Source organism: Lagopus leucura, unplaced genomic scaffold (assembly GCF_019238085.1).
Source record: "Lagopus leucura isolate 7727_CA_CO unplaced genomic scaffold, USGS_WTPT01 Super-Scaffold_100026, whole genome shotgun sequence".
In the NCBI taxonomy this organism is placed as follows: Eukaryota; Metazoa; Chordata; class Aves; order Galliformes; family Phasianidae; genus Lagopus; species Lagopus leucura.
The window spans coordinates 247,919-269,175 of NW_024962277.1; the positions used below are offsets into that span (position 1 = coordinate 247,919).

Here is a 21,257-nt window from a genome sequence, read left to right on the forward strand (position 1 = left end):
CCAGAGACGACGACGGAGACCAGCACCGCAGGATGACAGGAGCCCTTTCTTTTCACTCCTAAGGTGACATGAAAAGGTTGGCAGCTTTGGGTTTGGCAGGTGTAGGCTTTTTTTCATACCAGTATCTCACACATGAATAGTGTTACTTTACATTGAGACTAAAAATAAGAGTATGGAACTTTCTATGAGCCCTACGAATCCATATGGGCTCAAGAGGATTTTTTTGGTGCAGTCCTTTTCCCTTCTTATTAGGTGGCATTTCTCAGGGGCTGAAATAGATGTGCTGCTACGGGCTGCAAGCCTGTCAAATGCTTTAAAACACTGGATGCTGCACGACACCAATTTAAAACAGTCTAAGGTTATCAACAATTTTGTACAGCGTATGTTATTTCTTGTGTTACCTCCACAGAAATCACACTTCCAGGCTTGTGACGATAGGGCTTGGCAGGATCTTCAGCATTCAGCGGCTTGAGGATGGGGTTGACTTCGTAAGAGAAGGGCATGGGATGCAATGAGTTGAAATCAAAGCTCAGATTATCCAGAATAAATTCCAGCTTGATGTGGACACTCCGCAGTAGCAGGTTAATGGCTGGAGTTTTGCACAGGATCAGGTAGGAGGAGTTAACAAGACATGGTTCTTCAAACTAAAAGCAAAGATAAAAATGTCAGTGGGGAAACCACTAACACTTCTCCTGCAGCTCTGCAATACTTCCCAGCCCTGAGCAATCTGGGGCCAATCTGTGCTCCTTTTATCTGGAGCAATGCCAGAGAAACTGCTAATTGTAGAGAGGAAAATACAAGATCTGAGGAATTCCCTGGTTCCTCTGAAGACAGTTTTCTGAGCACTGGTTTTGCTGCAAGTACCAAATTCTTAACAGTGGAAATTAGCTCTGCCATTCCCCCAGCAGTAAATTCTGAAGTAGCATCAGCTTTAGATCAAAGATCTCTAACACATGGCAGACTTAATAACCTGAATGTTTCTGTGAAAGAAGTGTCCTGTGTTGGGTTACATACATTTTCAACATGTGGTGAAAGCACTAGAGTCATTTTTTTTCCCTTCCCCCATAGGAATTCAGAGTCACAAAAAATACTGGAGAAACAGCTTTTACTAGTGCATGTCCACTGGGCACACGTTGAGCTCCAGATCTGTGCAATAAAAACCCGAAAGGGATTTAGTATGGAAAAAAAGCATCCTTCATGGTTTGAGAAGCTTTCATATACATGTAAGAACATGAAAAGCATCATCCTCACCATGTATCTTGGAATGCCAGATGAAATGTCAGATGATTATACCTCAGCAAGACTTCCAAGTTTATGTACAGGAAGCCCTCTATTGTTTGCACTATGAATACAAACGCTTGTACTTTGGCTACCAAATATTCTCAATTCTGCTGCAAGATGTGCTGTCTTGATGGTCAGATCAATACCTCCACAGTTACAATCTCAAGACAGGCAGCTGGAGAGCAGAAAAATGTTGAACATCCCTAAGCAAAAGTAGATCCAATTCATGTCAGTGTTTGTGAAAGCACTTAACCTGGCAGACATGGCTTTGGCCAAGACTTAGTCGGTAGGACACAAGCAGAGCAACGGGTCCAGATGCCCCATTGACAGAAATCCACCCCTGCAATGCAGCACACCAGCCCTCACACACCCACAGCCCCACCGAGCCCTCTGCCTGTTACCTGCTGGATGCTGCACACAGCATCCTTGGGGCACTCGGTGTCTGCGATGATTCTGCGCCATCTCCCCAGGCCTCGGCGCCGGCGTTCAGAGGGAGAAACTGTAACTCGAATCTTGGGGCTCTGTACAACATCCAAGTTGTATCCATGAACTCTGAGTACTCTCCCCCCACTGGAAGAGAAAAGCAGCTCATCTCACACACCTATTAACTGCTAGCTCTGTCTTGCCCATGTTCCCACTCCTCTGCTTATGCCCACTCCTACAGGCCTGGCATCACTCCAGTGTGCCACACAACAAACATGCCAGCAGTGCTGCAGTACCTGCCTACCACAGCACAGAGCCCTGAGGAAGGTGCAAGCACTGTCTCTGTACCTGAGAAAGCTTTTGGGTGGCTCTGCAAAAGTGATATTGGGATCTAGAGTATATCTGAAGAGGGAACCTTCCAGCCTCCGCTCCTGGTCTCCGTATTTGATAGTGACTGGGAGTTCTGTAGACACATTGCTGGGACTTGTCTGGCATGCCAACTGATCCTCTGTCATCTCAGAGAGGCTTGGAGAGATAAAAAAGAGAACAAGGGATTCATAGAGCCACTGAAGTGACAGGTTTTATAATACAGTGCCTTGCTCCTTACCGACAGCCTGTGAACCTCTTCCCCCATCTTCCTAAGTTTAATGATGAAAGGTTCTAAGTCTAATGCTGACAGCCCTGCAGGGCTCTAGGGCAGAGTTGGGGCAGCGCACAGCCAGCAGGTTGGCAGGTCTGATCTTACATGTGGCAAGGGAGGTCTCCGAGCAGGACACTGATCTCATTAGGATGTCCAGTTAGCAGCTTTGAGCCCAGCAGTGTAAGGCAGGTTCCTCCTGCTTTGGGGCCCTGAGTTGGAACTATGGATTTCAGCTCTGGGTTCTGGAAGGAAAAAGGGAAAGAAAAAAAATAAATGAATAAAAGAGAGAACTTGAGTGCTTGAATGACAAGGACCTCCCAAAATAAGGCAAGGAAAGAAAGCAACAGGGATCTCCAGCACTCAGAAAATACAAGCTATAGTTCCTAATCACAGCCTAGCGTCCTGCACCTCCTTTTACTGTGGAGTGGTAGCAGCAGAGGGAGGGGACCAACCACACCAGCAAGAAACGTGAGCTAGGGACTTATTTTTCCACAAAATGCAAAAGGCAGATCAGTGCTGCAAATAGCAAAGCCATAAGCCTCACACACAAACCCTAGGATCAACAGTTCAAAGGGATTGTTCAGATCAGTAACTGGATTAAGAACTCAAGATAGGAACATAAGGTAGCAAATAAACTGTCTGTTTGTCTAGCAGATGAGGAGATTACCAGCAGGGAGCCCTAAGAATCTGTGTTAAGACCTGTGCAGTTAAACATGTTGTTGGGTCACCTGGGAAGGAGAAAGGAAATTTGATAAAATTATTCACAGCAACAAAAACTCAGTCCCACAGACGTGGTGCACAAACATTCAGGGGGCCTGGCAACAGACTGAGACAAGTAGTTCACTACTAATAAATGAAAAGTGAGATAGACTAAATGAGAAGGAGCTGGGAGACAACAACAGTAAAGCAGCCCAGGTGTGAGCTTTCAAATAGCTAATGCTCATAAGAAGTGCCTATAAGAATTCCATTGCCTGCAAAGCACAGATCTCAATAAAAAACACATCAAGCATTATCAATTCCTGGGAAATGGATTGAATATAATAAGGGAATCTTTATGACACAGTACAAATAGCTGTTGCACTCATATCTTCAATACAGAACGCAGCTCCCATCACCTTGCCTAAAAATGGTCATCAGGAAACCGAAGAACAACAACAAATATAATCCAATACACAAAGCATATGGCCAAAAGTGTAACAGCCCAAAACTTTTCAGGCATCTCTTTCCTCCTCCCAAGGGAAATGGAGACATGCAACCAGTCACATACAATTAATTCATAGTTGTACAGCAAGGTTGAAAAGTGAGCATTGTATCTTACTTAAATATTCCATAGTCGCCGTGTTTAAGATATCAACAACTTATCAGAAAGGTGTTTAAAAATAAAGGAAACCTATCCATGCAATGCACAGTGATTCCAGACTCACTGCCAGCTGCTGAAGGTCAGAAGCAAAGACTGTTCAAGTTCTTAGTTTTCAGATTAAGAAAAAGTCACAAGTCCTAACAAGGTCCTAACAAAGTCACAAACAAAAATCTGCAAATCAGAAAGATAGCTCAGTACAATTCACCAGAGCTGTTCTTATCATCTTAGCAATAGGGAAAAAAACACCCCACAGAACACAAACAGCAAATAAATCAGAAAAAAGAACACCAGCATCAAGTTTCTGAGGGTGTCTTAAGCTCCTGTACAGCAGAAGTACTGAAAGAACAGAGAGAGGCATCAAAGAAGTGATAGCTGTATTACCTGATAGGTGAAAATATGCTCGGAGACTCCACGTCCTCCTCCAGGCACTTCCACCACAATGTGCCCAAATCTCTCTGTCCAGCTCCCACCGGTGACGCACACGATGCTGCAGGACAATCCAAGAACAGTGTCACAGCATGGGAAGGATGAGCTGTACCCACTGTGCCATGTTCTAAAACCACCTGGCAACCTCAGCTCCCTTCTCTTGCAGCCTTATCACGTGCTCAGAACACACAACTGCACATGGAGAAACTCCTTTACGAGCTGGTTCAGGGGTGGCAGGTAAAGCAGGTGGCCATTCAGATGAGCCACTCTATCTGACAGCGGGACAGAAGGGATGAAGCTCACTGTAGCAGTTGCACAGAGAGGCAAAGAACTCCACTACAGACCAGAGCTGATCCAAACAGTGAGTTCCGGAGTGACGCTGGGCTAGCAGTGGTCAATCCACACATCAGCACTGTGCCTGATGCAGAACAAAAGTCAAGACAAGAGGTCCAGCTGGCACTGCTCTTCAGCCAGCAGCCTCTAGCACCTGCCAGCTCCCTTGATATGCACCCCTTCATTCTTTCCAGTCCCTCCATTGTAATTTGGCATGGGAGAAACTGATATGGTGAAAAATCAGGTCATACTTCAAAGAGAGTAGCAAGGAGTCCCATGTTATGGCACCGATTTACCTACAGAAAAACTCAGTTCTGCAGCAGACTTTTGCCAGCTTCCTTACACATTAATTTTGTTGGTGCCTTGCTCAGGAGTGAGTTCCATATACACAGCTATATGCCCCCAACCAAAAAGGCTCAGGAATTTGAAGCTAGGCAGTGCAGGGAGTCAGTTTCAAGCCAACCACCTGTGATGCCAGGTGACAGACAGAACAAAGACAGTGCTACCCCAGGAAGATTATGCTCTAATTCTAGGATGAAAACAGAAAGCAGATGGATCCAGACAAACAAAGAGCACAGACAACACTGCTCAACATAGCAGGCCACTTCCCAGCAGGAACTTACCTGACTCCCTGGGGGAAGGGTGCTACAGATACCACGAGATGGAAAAATGGGCTTGTGATAGCTCTGATGAGAGGTTACTCACAATTGCTCTGCTCTTCTCTCCTCATCTCCTGCTGGTTGCTTGGCTCCTTTCCCTCCCTTGTCCAAGGCTCCCACTTACCTGCCCTGAAAATATTCTTCTCTCCTTCTCCCTGTTTCCTAATTGCCTCAAGTCACATCTCTCAAACCTGACTATATTTTCCTGTTATACAGCCCTTCCTTGACCAGGCACACCAGCTACTCAGTTACCTTTATTACTGACATAAGCTGGATTCAGCACAACATCTCTTTCCCCTTCTCAGCCTCCTCCTAGCCAGTACTTTCACAGGTTCTGTGTAACTGCTAGGCACTGCTAACCAGAAGTGTGGCACAGTGCCCACAAGACTCCCCTGTCGGTCCCAGGCTAAGAGGATCCTTTCACTGCATTTGTTTTTGGGAGGTTGATTAGCCAGCAAGTGAAAAATAACAGTCTAAGGACATGCTCACTCAAGCAGAGGGCAACAAGCTGTGCTGTACCTCCAGTCACACATTCTCATCCTTGCCATGTGTTAATATGAAATTTCCCTAGCAGTGACACTTACAAAAGCCACATCCTTTGCTTTATTGAAATAAAGCTGTGACTGGGAACACACGCATGAAACTGAGTGGCTCTGAGCCTGAGACTCCCTGAGCATGCTAACCCACAAGGCCCCAGCAGCGTGCTGGGTACATGGCAGCACTGTTTGGTCATTGCCTTGTACACCAAGTTATCGCTCCAAGGTCACTGCCTGGGGAGAAACTAATCAGAAGGCAACTGCACTCAGAGGCACTCCCTAGGGAATGGGCAAGGCTCCATACTTGCTACAGAAAAGGCAACAAAATCTCAGCCTGGTGTCGGCAGCCAAGGGAAAAGCCAACGCCTGCCTCTGGGAAGAGGTTTGCAGATACTCTACCTGCTAGAGATCTCATACTCTTGAGCATCTACGGCACAGGGAATTCCTGCAACAGTGACAGTGTCTGCAATGTCTTGATGTTTCTGCCCGAGGTTTGAGCCAGTGATGGTGATTCTAGTGCCACCTTCCACTGGTCCAGACAGGGGGTACACCTGCAAAGACACCCGCACACGTGTAAATGTCACATTATCTCAGACCTCCTCAGTCTGGCACCTGATCTACAGCACAGAGCTCTTCACGACTGCCCCAGTACCAACTGCCTGCTCCAGTCACCGCTATGGATTCACTTTGGTAACCAGGACTAGTACCAGGCCGCATCCTCAGAAGAGAGATCATAAAGAGTATCATGGTCAGAGCCTTCTTTTCTATTCCTCACCATTGCCAGCATTCCCCAGAGGGTATTAATCCACTGTGGACTTCTATAGGCAAGGACTACTCTGCCTGACCTCAGCAACATGCTGACCACTCTGTAGAGCATCTCTACTGAATAATGGGAATGCACAAGCTGGTACGTGTTACTTGTATTGAAGCAGCAAGCACCATTACCCCTCATTACCCTCAGCATCAGTAAGACAATGAATCACATGCTGCACAAACTTCAAAGCTCTGTCCCTGAGCAGCATCCAAGATGAACTAAGACAAGATGCAGCACATGGACACTGTGTGCCACTGGAGGGAGGACAAGCTGACAAGCAAAGGGACACATGGCTACAGACACCTGTCATGTGGTAGTTAGCAAGAAACACTTAAAATAAACAAACAAAAATAATTAATCCCAGTAACCTGTCTCACCTTTCACATCCTCACTGTGCCACTATCATGAGTGTTTGCCCTCCTTTACCCCAGGCTCAGTTGGGCCAACCTGTTTCAGAGTCTGGCTCAGAACAGTTGGAGGATCCAATCTGCAGATCCTTTCCGAGCTTTTAAATGGTTATGCTTCTTTTGGAACATCAGTTTCAGCTCACATGAGATACAAATACATCATTCCCCAATGTTCTCTCTCAGTACAACAAAAGCTCAGCACAAGTCTAGCATCCTCACATCACCGAGGAATTACAGTGGAATAGGATCAACGTACTCTCCAATGTGCCAACATACAACTGAACTACACTGTTTGCACTCTGAGCTCACAGACCTCCGGTTTCAACTGGAGAATGCCACATACTAGTGAGTAGGTGGTTACTCACAGAGTGAATGAGAGGTGCTGGACACAAGTCTTCTATCTCTTCCTTGCAGGAGCCCCTGAAGATACAGCTGGGCTTGTCACCACCACACCACACACAGTTGTACTTTGAGTCGGCTGTTTGGCAGCGGCTACAGTCAGTGTGTCCCACGGAGCAGTTGTAGAAAGTCACTGGAAGAGAAACATCCAGAAGCATGTGAAAACAGCCCCTGAGGCATAGAATAACTCAGCAATTTGGTGTCCTACACAGCACCCCCTCCACCTCTCTGCTCTGTGAAAACTGATGAAAATCAGGCTGTATGTTTTCTTCAGTTGCCCTGAGATGGGATCACTACAGATTCCAAATATCTACACATAAAAAAGCTGAGGATTTCTCGATTCCCCTTCCATTCCTTATGCTGTCCCTTGGAGAAGTGTTGCATTCCTACCGTGAAGATCTGCAGCACTGTCCACTCGAAGCTGCTGCCGCCTCTGCACAAACACCACAGCATTGAATTCCAGTTGAGGTGCTGTGTAGCTGTACTGCAAAGACAGAAACCATCAAGGTAAAGGACCTCATGGAGGCACAAACACACTAGCTGAACAGGTTGGAAAAAACAAAAAAAGTAGCATTCATCATGCACAGCCTATAAGGAGCTTCTATGAATGCAGCCAAAGGAGCATTAGCTCGGGCGATGGCAGCATGGGCTTGTCCTTACTGGCTCACTCAGTCACCACTTAGCTCTAAAAAGAGAAACAGACGTTGGTTCACCATGGAGAACACTGCAAACAAGCGTGTGCTCATGGCAATACTTGTCTAACTTCCTAACTGCATCCCTAAATGTCTGATTTCTAATTACAAGCCACCGGCTCGGGAAATTGTTCAAGCTGGCACTTCTGCAATTTTGGGATGTAGGATTGTGATTGGTCTGCAGGGCCTGTGTGCTCAAAAGCTAATGTTGTTCCTTTTCTTTTGACTATGCAAGGTTGCAAAGTAAGAACATCACCTCTGCCTGTAAACCTTGCCCTACATCAAACCCACACAAAAGAACCATTGCCACAGCAGTCATGATCTGCAAACTGTGCTAAGCAGCAGTTCCAGCTATAGCAGAAGCAGCAGGTTGCAATGAGCAGCGACTGACACAGCACCGTTTTGTGCCACGTCAAACACAGCAACAGATCTCGTGGCTCAGACCACACAATCCTTCTGCAGCCTGAAATGCCGGTGCCACCAGGACGCAGCACCCCAGACAAGATCTCTACGGCGTTAAACACTCCACAAATATTTTAGCAAAACGTGCTTTTCTCCTCAGAAACCTCACCTCCCAGCCAGTTGGATGAACAAGGTGAATAAAGTTAGTACCAGTGTGAAATGCCATCACAAGTCCCTCACCTGGTTCAGCTGGCAGGTGATGTAACACAGGGACTGGTTTGCTTCATCCCCTTCCACATAAGCATCCATCATCATCATCTTCCCTTCCAAATTCAGGACACACTCATAGTCCCACTGCTGGTCCTGGAAACAAAGGCAGAGCACAAAGATTAGTGCATCTTGGAAATACTAAGTGTATTCTTCTCTCTCCCATAAGCCTTTCCTCAAATTGCTTATGCATGCCTTGTCAAAAAAAAGGAGGATAAGTATCTGTAACTAGCTCAGCTCCTCTGAGTGAAGTCAAGTTTAACATACAAACCAACAATTAGTCTGTGGGCTGTGTTCTGAAGTAGATGTTTGTAAAGGGTTGCCAAAGCCGTATTCCATCTTAAGAAGCAAACTTTTTTTTTCCCCTTAATCAGAGGCACACCCTGGGAATGAAGCTTTCCAGGGCCGGTTTTCCCCACCATGGAAGCTTCAGGTACAACAGGAATAGCCACATCAGCATTACCAGTCCAGAAAGGAAGGAGAACAGATGATCTGTATTTTGTGTATGGAGACAGAAACAGCTAGCAGAGATTCAGCAGAAAGTTATTCCAAGAACTGCCATCTGCACTGCAGCACAGGTGCAACTTAATGCAAATACTTTCAGACCCCCAGCAGGTTGGTGCACACCTGTGGTTTCCCTTTTTCTGCTTGCCCTCCTACCCGGGAAGAAACCCAAGTACAAAATTGCTTATTCACAGTAGTCAGGCACTCCTCTAGCTGTTTTTTTGCTAGAACACAGGAAAAACCTCAGCAGAGCCACAGCTTTCTTAGACAATTATTTTTAGCAGTCCAGTGGATTGGTTGCCCAAACAGTGCTCTGCACTGGTATGGTTTCTCAATGCTAATGTGAAATAGCAGCTAACTACCTGGTAAAGGTGGAAGTTCTTTCCAAGCAGGGTTATCTTCCTCGCCACATTGACTGGAAACAGTGAAGATCCCTGGATTCCTTGCACACAGGGACATGCACCAGGACCCCAACTAAGCTCTTCATTCTGGAAATAAACACAGCATCTTTAGAGAACGAGATTTCCACACCTCTCATACAGGAAATCAAAGAAACAATAGGCCAACAGAGAAGCAAAGCCTGTCTGGACAAAGAAACATCTGTGGGAGTTACAAGAAAGCGATGCACAAGCCTGAAGTAGTGAACAGCAGAAAGCTGTGAATATCCTGGACATCACAGCAGCTGCCACCTTCAGATCAGCAGCATTTCTACAAGGCCTGGGAACTTCAGATTGCCACTTCTCATCCCACACATTACAGTGGTCACCTACTTTCTCAGAAAGCACAACTTCTACATGCTGAAACATCAGACCAGCAAATCCCATCAAACTTTCCAATAAGTACAGCTTAAACTGTAAAAGCAGATTCTGCAGCTTACCTCCCAGAATCCAGGGGCATCATACTGATAGTCAAGGTCAGGGTGGAGGATCCTGGGTAAGTCAGGGACATCCCTCTCTGAAGAATCACCATCACCCGATAAAAGAGTAGAAGCAGAGAAGGGAGATGTGTCGTTTTCAGCCTGCAGCAAATCCATCCAATCCTCTGTGTCCTGGAGCTCCGTGTCCTCCCCCAGCAGCGAATCTTGGGGAGCTGATGGTGGAGGATCTGATGCAGGTATTTCAGTTCCCAGCATGGCAGGAGAGTCATTAGAGGCAGAAGGGTCCTCTAGCATCTGGCCAGGGGTTTGGGGAGATGGGATGGCAGATGTCAGGGCCTCCGTGGTAGGAAAAGAACTCAGAGGCCACCTGAAACTGGTGACATGAGGGGAAGGTGTCACTGCTGGAGAAGATGTGAACAGAGGAGAAGCTGCTACAGTGGTAGGTGGCTCAGTGTGCCACGGCTCCTGGGCAGTGGAGGGCCCTATGGTTGGCAAGGCTGCATGATCCACATTTTTGCCTGGGCTGGTGAAAATAGATGCAGCAGGAGAAGCTGTGCCTGGCAGAGTGACAGCAGGTTTGTCTGCTGGTGGTGGCAGGGGATGTTCTGTGATGGCCTGGAGAGATGCTGCTTCAGCTGAAAGTGTTGAGTACGGGTTGCTAATGATTTCTGTAGACTCAGTCATTGAATTGGAGGCAGCAGAGAATGTGATGTGGTTGGGCTCTGTGGGGGGCACAGTGCTTGATACTGCATGCACAGGGGGAGTGATGGGTTTTACGGCCACCGTTGGGGCTACGGTAGAGGACTTAGTGAGGGGAGCTGCTGAAGAAGGGAACACACTTGAAGTTGGGATCTGGGCCTAAAGAAAAACAATATGGCAGGGTAAGAGAAAAGTAATAACACAGAATAAAACCCAAGCACAAAACCACTCCATACAGTCCCCACAGCTATGTGCAGAAGAGGAAGCTTCACCACTGAAGGACTGAGTAGGAGACGCACCCTTTCATTGTAGATAATGGTTCCTTCTTCACAGGCTGCTTTGTGGGTGCAGAGGTGCTGCTGGACGCACCAGTTGCATCCCCAGGGACTGCTCACACACTTCTGGCACCTGGAACAGTGATAGAAAAGTAGTTTCTATGCTGATCCAGGGCAGCCACCCTCCCTAGAACCACAGACAAGAAAAAGCAGGTGCTCACGGTGCTGATTTCCATAGCAGGGCCACTGCAGCACAATCATAGAAAGAGAAGTCCACAGAAGCAATGAAGATGTCATGGAAACGCACTACAAGCTTTATGGTGACATGATCTGAAAGTGAAAATAAAAATTTCTTAGAAGTGGTGCCACTCAGAGTGCCACTGTTAAAAGACACAGCATGCTCTACAGAAGACACTTGTCAAACCTGGAGACAGATTCCCTTCCATGCTGCTAGCATCTCCATCACTAGATTATCCTATGGACACTAAGAACAGGTTGGACAAGTTTATTGGGGTTGTTTATGACAGCTCTTGCCAGCCCAGGGGAAGGAAGATGACTGAAGATCGCTCTAGATTTGCTGTACCTCCACTGTCACCTCTGTGTGACGTGAAGAGGTGACATTCCAGGCTCAAAGATGATTGTCGTCATTTGTGATCCAAAGGAAAACCCAACCCTTGGAACCAACATGTGCTTCACATGCAGTTATCACCTCGAGATCTTTGTTTTTATGGCCAGACTGAGAGGTGAGTCAGTGAAGGAGTTCACAAGACCTGTAAACTCACCTGCAATGACCAAAGACTCATCTGTTTTAAACCTATGTCTCATGTTAACTACAAGCTTCAGGACAGCTTTTCTCTTCGGGAAAAGAATTATCATTGCTTTGTAATAGATCAAATAACTGCAGGAATGGTCATAGCTAACTATCTCTGAGAGCATGAACCTGAGGGAGATGTTTTGCATATGGCAGTTACAAAAATGCCAATTAACCTTATTTCAAACAAATGCCCTCAACCTTAGAACTGAACATTAGATTTCTAACTAATGGAAACATATTGCATGCTCTGCCCAACTCCAGGAGCTGCCATTTGTCCAAGATAATTTGTTACAAAAATAAGTAACAAGAAGGTTGCCTATCCTTCCTCTAAGAGAATTCAGACTTGTTTTTGCATATAAAAATACATTCATTTGCAAAAGTCTGGAAGACAACGAAGTAGCTGTCCTGTCTGACAGAGGATCCCTCAGGCTTGAACTGGATTCCTAACAGGGTGACAAGAGAGACACGACACCAGTAAAACAGGCGATGAGGTGTCACAAAAAACCAGCAGTAAGAAAAAATATGGTATCACATGCTGCTGAAGGCAGGAGTCACCGCAGTGCTGCCAGCTCCTATCGCTGTTACAGAGGTGACTGCATCTGGCAGTGCTGGAAGGGCCAACACCTCTCAGGATTTCAGGACTGATGCTGTATTTATTAATATTCTTTTCTCCAATTATTTTCCATGACTGCCAATGGTGCTGTTCAACAGCAGAGAAGACAAGGTTGAGCACTTGCAAATTAAGAGATCTTGCTACCTACATGTAACTCGTCAGCAGTCACAGATGAGCCGTATGCAACCTCTACAGTAAAGCTGAAAAGAGGAAAATATTTTAGCAAGCTGGGAAAAGCTTTTTAGTAAGAATAGGAAAATACCAGTGTACGAGGCTCTAATGACATCTCATTTAGAAAATTGTATAGTTCTGATTACCAACTTCAAATTACTCTTAGCAGAGTATAAAAATAGCACAAAGAAGGGCTGCAAATACAGTGAAGAAGAGAGAAAACCTAAGTAACAACAAATACGAAGAGAAGGTTGGCACAGTTAACACAGCAAAACCCTTCTAGGAGCACTTGGCCATAGTTCACTGACTGAAAGAGCTCCTACAGAAGCAGAAGGACAACACAGATAAGATTCCTGGATGGTTCTTGTCGGATAAGCTCAGGTTAGAAAATAGAAGCAGGCTGCTTCAAAGAAGCAAGATGAAAATAATGTAGGTAAAACACTTAATTGTTGAAGTAAAAGCAAGATTGGCTTATAAAGGAGCTGCTAAAAGGATCTGAAGTGTAGAATAGTGAAAACTAGACTGTGGATTTACCTTTATGACCTTCACAGTTTAAATTCAGGTCAATGTTTGCTATCTAAATGGCAAAACCAATCCCGTTCAGTTTGCCTGCAGTAACAGGGCACAAAGCCTCTCTCTGTGCCTGACTCAAAAGGACACCTGGTTGGTTTATTCCACGCAGCATGAAAGCCAGCAGACAAGTACCAAAAAATCAAGGTGTCTGAACAACAGAGCTGGCTTGGTTCTGCTGTCATGTTACGACCACGGAGACGGTTTCAGACCTACCAGACAGCTGTGCAGGTACATGACAGTTAGGTGATTTGTGTGGACTGCTTCCCAGCCAGCACCTGCTTTATTTACTTCAGCTGAACAAGTTCTCTGAAGAGAGCAGCTCATCAGAGCTCACACCAACAGGCTGGGGAACATCCAATACACAGGCCACAGGCAGAGAGCCTTCTAGGTGCTTTGGAGTGGCCAATTAGCAATACTTAGACATTGCTGTTTATAGTAACAGCCTGACTGTATTTTCTGAGGTTTTGCTGCATTGCAGATTCATTTCTAATCTTTTTTTAATGGCTGTAGGTCCCTTCTTCACTTTTCTTACAGGTATTTTCTTCTTCCATTCATGTGTGGATTTTGAAAAGGTTTACTTTTTTTTTTTTATTATTTTATTTTTTATTTATTTATAATCAAACTTTGCTTGCTAAGAAAAAGAAAGAAAAAGCAGCAGCGTTTAAGTCAGCTCTCTCCAGATTTATGACAAATGCTGCCAAACCAGCTACCACTCCAGACTGCATTTCAGATCATATTCAGATTGTCACAAAACCCTTCAAAGGGGAGCTCCTTTCCAACCACCAGAATTTGGCACTGGAATCTGGCAACAGCCCAGAATAGCACAGGATGTGCGTGACACACAAGTAGCAAGCAAACAGACATTATGACAGAATGAAATGAACACCTGCTGACAGACCATGCACATCCATCGCTGCGAATCCTGGCACTCGGACCCAAAATGTACTTTCTCTTGACAATGCTATCTGAGCTTATCATGCCCCATTTAAAGCATTTCACTGACCTGCTCCTGCTGGCAAGGCTGGTGTTTGGTTGGGATCTGGTGAAGGACACATGATTCCTGACTCTGTCAGAACTGCTGAGCTTTCATAATCTTGAAAGTAACATGAGTAAAATTCTTCCTCATGCAGAGAAGGTAAGTCTGAGATAGCCAGGAATATCTGCCAATTCAATAGCATACAGTAAATACTCCGTTCTCCAAAACATTCTTCTAGTTCATCTAATATTCTGGTTCTACTTTTTCAAAGCAAGAGCCCCATAAGGCAGTTATCTACACACACATCCATTTTTCTATCTTTTCGGGCTGGCTGCTTCACCCATCATCTCCTGCCATTCGCCCACTGAACTTGGCACCCACCAAGGAAAGGGCAATTTCCCCCCTTTGCTCAAGTCTTTAGCAGAGGACAGATTCTAGTCATGCCCTAACAGACTTTAAAACACTGCCATACATCAACTTTTCTGCCAGGTCTCTGGTGCCAGATTGAAGCCTTATATTTAGGTAGCTCCTTTTAGATCTTCCTAGAGAATATCAGAAGAGTCAGAAACACTCTGAACTCACAGACAGAAGCACGTAACAGATATCAAGCCAAGGAAGATCCTCACCCAAGCAGCCATCAAATACTCCAGAATACCTAGTAACTTTCTTTTAAGAGACAAGGACATTCAGATTTATAGGAAAAACAATTATATTTCCTGGGACTGCCAACTTAAATTCCTCATGTGAGGCAGACATGCTTGAAAGCACCAGAAAGACTTGTGGGCCCTTACAATTTTGCAGGGGACTCTTTCTATGTGCTTGAAGATTATCAGAGAGAATCATCATTGCTCACATTTCTCTTTTCCTCTCGGCTGATATTGGCTGGAGTTAGTGACTGGACAGAGAGACACTGCTGTGTAGAGTTGAAGCTCCAGAGCCACTGCTCACTCAATCCAGACCTCAAGCACTCCGAGCGACGGCTGCACCTGCAGAGAAACAGCAGAAAGCCCTAGCAGAGATCTGCACAGCCCTAGCAGGGCACACATCCAACCCCCAAACCCATGCTGGCTGTCTGAAACCCCTGCTAGATTCTCAGAGAAGCTGCTAAACGAGCCATGAAGTCCCATCCTCTCACCACCATCCATAGCAAAGGATGAGCCGTAACCAGCTGCCAGTTACGGCTTCAAGGGCCATAAACCAGGTCCCAGGGCATTTCACATGGACACAGCCAGCAAGCAGATAGACATGCTGGGACAAACCATTTCTTGTGAAGCAATATCAGAAGGGGAGCAAGAAGTAAAAAAGCACCAAGTACAACAGAGACACCAGAAGAAGTGAAGAAATTTGTAGAGGGGCAGTTTGAGCTGCAGTCAGCCTAAAACCTGGCTGAAGTCCTCTGGACAGGAACACTGTGAGTGACCAAAGATCCAGAAAGCAACTGAAAGACAATACTGTGCAACTGTGACTTATAGAGGTACTTTAGAAGTGCAGACAGAAGAACGGTAAATCAGAATGAATTTGTAGGCCAAATGTATCCCAGAAAGGAGCTAAAAATAAACCCAGACACTAGACATATATATGGAGACACTGACACTGGAAGAGAGTAAATGGGGACAATTCCCAAGCATTATTCCTCCAAAACCCAAGCAGGATTCATCTTACCGTCCCTGAAGGACACACCAGCCACAGTAAGGATCCTCCAGCGCCAGACAGGACTCGCAGTCTGAGTGCAGGGAACACTCCAGTATGGGAACTTTTAGCACCTGTCAGGAAAAGAGATCTTTGAAATCAGAGCACACACAAAGCAGGCCCCAGAACTACAGCTACTTCTGCCTAGCTAGTTAGGTCCCGCTATCAGCATGCCACTGAAATTTCAGGCTAATTCCTAGTACTGCACAGAACTGAAGAAAAAGGAAGACATTCCCAAAGCCTGCCTGATGCCTATTTTACATACTAAGGAAGGACACTAACTTCAAGCTCTGCAGAGACACTGAGGCAAACAGCACACTGCTGAAACATTATCCATGACATTCCTTGCAAGAACACTTCATTTAGTGATAAATAACAAACAGTGCCATTTGCTCTTTTGCTTTTCTGGACTGTGTCATCAGAGGCTGTGTACTGACAGCCCACCATGCTGAAGCTGGATGTGGTAGCTCCAGCGGAGGGCTCTGAAAGCACCTGCCCCACTGCCCAGCTCTATCTGGCAGAGCTGCCACTTGGTGTGAAAGTAGAGCAGTCGGCTCTCAGCAAAGTGGAGCACAACCCTGCAGCATTTGGGGTAAGTTTGACTTGCAGCACGTGCCTGCCTTAACTGACCATCCTTGCTGATTTCAGCCTTTCGCCTTTCTTTAAATCAGCTGCTACACTTCAGCTACTGTGCTGTCAGTCACTTTAAACTATCATCTTCTAATCCGCAACCTATTACTTTTGCTAAGTATATCATGAATTTTGCATTTTTTTTTAATTGACAGAACAATTACTCATAGGGATGTACTTCAGATTTCCCCTAATCATCTTCCACTCACAGATTTCAGCTCCTCCTTTGAAGTATTACAAAATTTGAGTATCTCAAACTGCACATGAGGGTTTGAATGAAGGGAAGCAGTGGTTTTCAAGCACATTCTCATTTTCAGCTTGCCCTTTCTTTCAGACAGAGTAACACAGGGGTTGCTTTCATTTTGCTAGGAGGATCCTTTTCTTTCTAGCTCAAGAAGCTGATCTGAGCATTCAGCAAATCCTCTCAAATAAAATACCCACAGCTCAATTTTCCACCCAGCAGCCCCAGCAATCACAGTGCTGCTTCTCCTGCTGCCACCGGACACAAAAGGAATTAGAGAAGGCTGAAGAAGAAGAGGAAAGGTGCCTTGCATGGTTCCTTACACAGCTTGCTTTTATCTGTAAAACTCATCACACGATCACTGCTGAAACAAGGCAGCCTGACCAACTTATGAAAACATATGTGCCATGGATTAAAACCAGAATGTTACCAGAATGGGTAAAACCTCTGCCACATTTCTCAAGACTCCTCCACTCCCTTCAGCAGTTTGTCTGGAACTCAAATCCCGTCAGCTCTTCTGTGGAAGGGATTTAATTGCTCTTACCATTGACTGGGTCATGACGAAGAGGTGCTCCTGCAACTGGTCAAACAGCAGGTCTCCACTCACCATGCTGTTCAACTGGATAGCTAAAGAAGCATAGATGTGTGCATCTCCCATTGCTCCTAAATACACCTGCAAGACAGTCACAGCAGTATACAGGCAAAGTATCAGAATAGGAGTGGGAGACATCTGTCCTACCCAAGGAATTACAGAAGAATTGACATTGCTTTTCCTGCCACCCCCCACCAGAGCATCCTTGATTAGCTTTACCCTTTTTGTTGCATCCAGACCGTACCTTATGCAGTCTCCCCCTGCTGTCTCCTAGAAAAGCAATGGTGTGGCCATCTTCCACATTCACTGCCACAGCTGTCAGTCGGGACTCTGTTGTCTCCAGGAGAGGGGCTGCTTCCAAGGGGACCCGGCTGGCCATGGGGCTGGGAGTGTGGTCAGAGCCACAGGGGTACGCATACAGGGTGTCCTTTGGGGGAGTGAAAAGGACAGGGAAATCAGTACCCAAACCGAAAGGATACAAAGAACATCATCGCCTTCCACCCCTCCCATCCTCTCTTCTGTCTCTCACAGAGGTGAATTTAGTTGTGCATCTCTAGGCTTTTTGATGAGAGTAGCGAACAGCTTCTAATAATTAGTTAAGGTACATCGGTAGTTTGTAGCCTAACAGAATCCTGCAGATATTCCACTTGAGTTTATTCAGCGTAACAGATGTATTGCTAATGAAATGCACCTAAATTCTGCTTAAGAGCCAACTCCAAAAAGCGGTCCTGCTGAACACTGCCACGGCACAGCTTTGGGGAAGACTTGATGCATTTTTCAGAAAACAACAACCAACAACCAAGATGAAAATGCCAGCTTCTGGTGCAAAATGGAATCAGCTGCCCACGTCACCAGCATTACGTCCAACAGTTAGCACAGTTCTGTTGTATCACTCACAAATTCCAGGTCTGAGGTGGAGCCCCCAGAACCAGGACAGACAAGAACACAGGGTGGAACACAGCCTGCTCCAAAGAGCTACACACAAAACCTGTGCAGTGCGTGCAGCCGGAGACCCACAAAATACAAACAAATCCTTTCTGCACACTGCTGCAATTCTTCCTAGCTCTGTCAGACTTCTGAAAATTAGCTCCACAGCACTGTGCAAAAACAGTCATCCCTCTGTTCCAGCCAGATCCCTCCCAGTACCCACCAAAGCGTCACTTGCTGAATTCTAAAGGCAAGAATAAAAGCTGCCAACTTATTTGCTATTCGTACGTGTAGAAAGGAGATGCTTCATTTTTTTCCCTAAATAACGGCACAATCTGTGTAGGACAGTTTCTCTGTTGCTTCTTGACACCTCGCTTGGTGCCTAGTTTAACATCAGAGTATCCTTTGATACTATTAAACCTACCATTTTTAATCAATTAGAGGCTTGTCTTCAAACAATGCTAGTGTATAAAAGCTGATTTTCACCATGGGATCACCATGGATAATATCTTCCTCTTCCTCCATAGCTCTATATTTTCACTGAGGTATTACTGGGCAGCTCCCACCAACCCAGTTCCCCTTGCTCCAGGCAGCAAGGCTGGATTTATACAGCCCCAGTTCCTGTAAGATTTAATAGGAAGTGAGCCATTGCCAGATGTCCACACTCAAAGGCATGAAGCCTTTGTTTAGAATGGGATTCTAGATATTTTTTGCAAGCTTTATATCAATTTAGACAAACGCTGGAACCAAAAATATGTCATTACTAGAGGCTGATTTTTCAAAGTTTGCTTTAATAAAATGGATACAAGACAGAAATGGTTGTATATCCCATCTGTGCCCAGCGCTGCTGCTGCCCACACGTGATGCTGGAATTCACTGCACACTGAGGGTCGGCTGCTACAGAACAACGTGACCGTGTGAGCTCTCCCAGCGCTGGCACAGCCTGCCCATCGCCTCCCTGGGACTGTCAGCAGTGCAAGTTAATCACAGACAAGAGCTGAAACACGTTCTGTGCCATGGGATTAAGACCATGATAATTGTATATAAGCACTTTGTAAACTTACATAGAAGCTGTGTGGATTGTTTTTGGTGAATAGCATCTTGGCAACGCAGTAGCAAATACTCCACTGGAATCACCCAGCATCGTACTGCCACAGAGCAAGTTTGGAATGCCCAGACCAAAGCTGAATTCTGGTGTTTGCTTCCTACCTTTCACACATGAGAAGCAACAACGGGGCAAACCTGTACTGATTCATGATAAGGATGGAAAGCTTGATGTAAAAAGAAAAGCTGCGTATCTTGAAAACTACACCCTGGGAAGACATGCAGCCTCACAGGAACCTGCTTCACAAGTCCAATTATCAAGGCACCGACAGCATCTACCATCTCCTGCATCTGGAGACAAATAGGAAAGTGGATACACTTTCAGATCTCCAGCAAACCAGAGCTAGTTCTGAAGTCTTTATAAAAAACCAAGTGTTTGTTCCAGCTGAAGAGATGGCACTGAGCTGTACAGCTCAATGCTAGCCTCCCCCTCTGCTCTGAAAACAAGGAGACAACGCTGAGGAAAAGAGCATACCTTGTGCTGGTTTGGAGGCAGAAAAACGTGAAATTAATTAGCATTATTCCCATATAAAGCACAAGCTGCCACCATTGAAACTGATAAAATGCATAAAATGCTCATTGACAGCCGCTTCCACTTAGTGCTGAATGGAGCAGGCTGGAGCTGGCACAGCCCCCCGCGTGTTGTTAGATGCAATCTTAACGACAACCGCTACCACAGGCTGAATGGTGAGGGATAAAGTTTGTTAGGACGCTCACATAGCATTGGACACACTTGTTAATAAGATGCTACAGTTCAGCCAGCCCACCAGTGCCAAAGCACGCAGCTGGGGCCTGGGATCACGTGCCAGGAATCACACAGCACAGCCTGGCTTCTGCTCCCACCCTGTGCACCCACTTCACCGCTGCACTAAACAGGACAAGGGGACTCTCCGTGCTGCTTAGAAAAGCTGCTCATACCAGGCTGACTGGAAATCCCCCAAACTGCTCTGAACTCATGATGATCCCTTCCATGCTGGCCTGCAGGGGACGTGCAGGACAGAGCTAAGGGTCAGTGAAAGCAGGACATCACAGCCCAGTCAGTGTATTCTTCCTGACCTTACGTTTGTCCTGCTCCCAGCCTGCTCTTTACCCCTTGGTTGTCCCATAGCTATTCTACAGTCTGCCTCAGCTGCCAAAACACAAACTATAATTTCAAAACTGGCTTTGGACCACACATCCAATTGCAGATATTCCCAAAGCTCTGTGTGCAGGAGGTTGGGAAGAGGTAGTTACCTTAAGTTACCGTTCTGCAGAAGGACAAGACAGCACAGTGCTCTGTTATGGACCAGCAACGCCCTCGGTGAAAACAGGTTACTCACAGCCATGGAACCTCATGCCAGGACGCTGCATCCTGCCCCAGGAGAACACTGCTGCTCTATGTTTGTGTCACTGTCCCTGCTATCACAGCACCAGCCAGCATGGCTGACAAACTGAAAGGGATTCAGGGTCACAGCCAACTTCCACTTTACATTTATATCCTGCAATATCCCATCATACCTTTGCCACAGAATTCAAGTTTTGTGTGCTCACTCCTTATTGCTCTGGAGAAGAGCCAGGTCAGGAAAAAGTCTTCCTGGTGTACAAAATTCTGCAGGACTAATGCAGTCTTCAGTAGGACAGGATTTTGCTAACTCTTGCATTCGATTTTTTTTGGTTGCTGGGTGCCCTTTCTTGGAAGCTGTTGTGAGACACACCTCAACCTAAGCAACAAGGACCCAGCACACCCCTTTAGATGAGGATGTGAAGATATTAAGAGCAACCTGAACTGCAGCTTCAGTGCGCTTGCCTGGTAATGCCACGAAACAAGCACCAGGTCCAGGTCACACCAGATGCCTTTCCCATTGCCACACACTGCACAAACCTGTCTACGCGAAGCAGAGCACTGCAGCGGGAACAAGGCAGACCTGAGCTGGAATGCAAGAGCATTGCCTTG

General features: G+C 46.0%; 1 protein-coding gene across 4 annotated transcripts in view; it reads right to left on the reverse strand.

Annotated features, from left to right (window-relative positions):
* Window positions 1-21,257, reverse strand: part of PLXNB1 (plexin B1) — a 67,921-nt gene that overhangs the window by 13,028 nt on the left and 33,636 nt on the right. For all 4 annotated transcript variants that reach the window (XM_042880209.1, XM_042880207.1, XM_042880208.1 and 1 more), the window contains 18 exons: window positions 17,538-17,720; window positions 17,246-17,374; window positions 15,804-15,904; window positions 14,995-15,127; window positions 14,169-14,325; window positions 11,216-11,324; window positions 11,019-11,127; window positions 10,021-10,878; window positions 9,506-9,631; window positions 8,613-8,735; window positions 7,669-7,762; window positions 7,245-7,411; window positions 6,058-6,209; window positions 4,086-4,191; window positions 2,450-2,586; window positions 2,053-2,229; window positions 1,683-1,851; window positions 402-644 (listed from right to left, as the gene is read on the reverse strand). In XM_042880209.1, coding sequence (XP_042736143.1) covers window positions 402-644; window positions 1,683-1,851; window positions 2,053-2,229; window positions 2,450-2,586; window positions 4,086-4,191; window positions 6,058-6,209; window positions 7,245-7,411; window positions 7,669-7,762; window positions 8,613-8,735; window positions 9,506-9,631; window positions 10,021-10,878; window positions 11,019-11,127; window positions 11,216-11,324; window positions 14,169-14,325; window positions 14,995-15,127; window positions 15,804-15,904; window positions 17,246-17,374; window positions 17,538-17,720 — 3,273 coding nt within the window. The remainder of the gene's footprint in view (window positions 1-401; window positions 645-1,682; window positions 1,852-2,052; window positions 2,230-2,449; window positions 2,587-4,085; window positions 4,192-6,057; window positions 6,210-7,244; window positions 7,412-7,668; window positions 7,763-8,612; window positions 8,736-9,505; window positions 9,632-10,020; window positions 10,879-11,018; window positions 11,128-11,215; window positions 11,325-14,168; window positions 14,326-14,994; window positions 15,128-15,803; window positions 15,905-17,245; window positions 17,375-17,537; window positions 17,721-21,257) is intronic.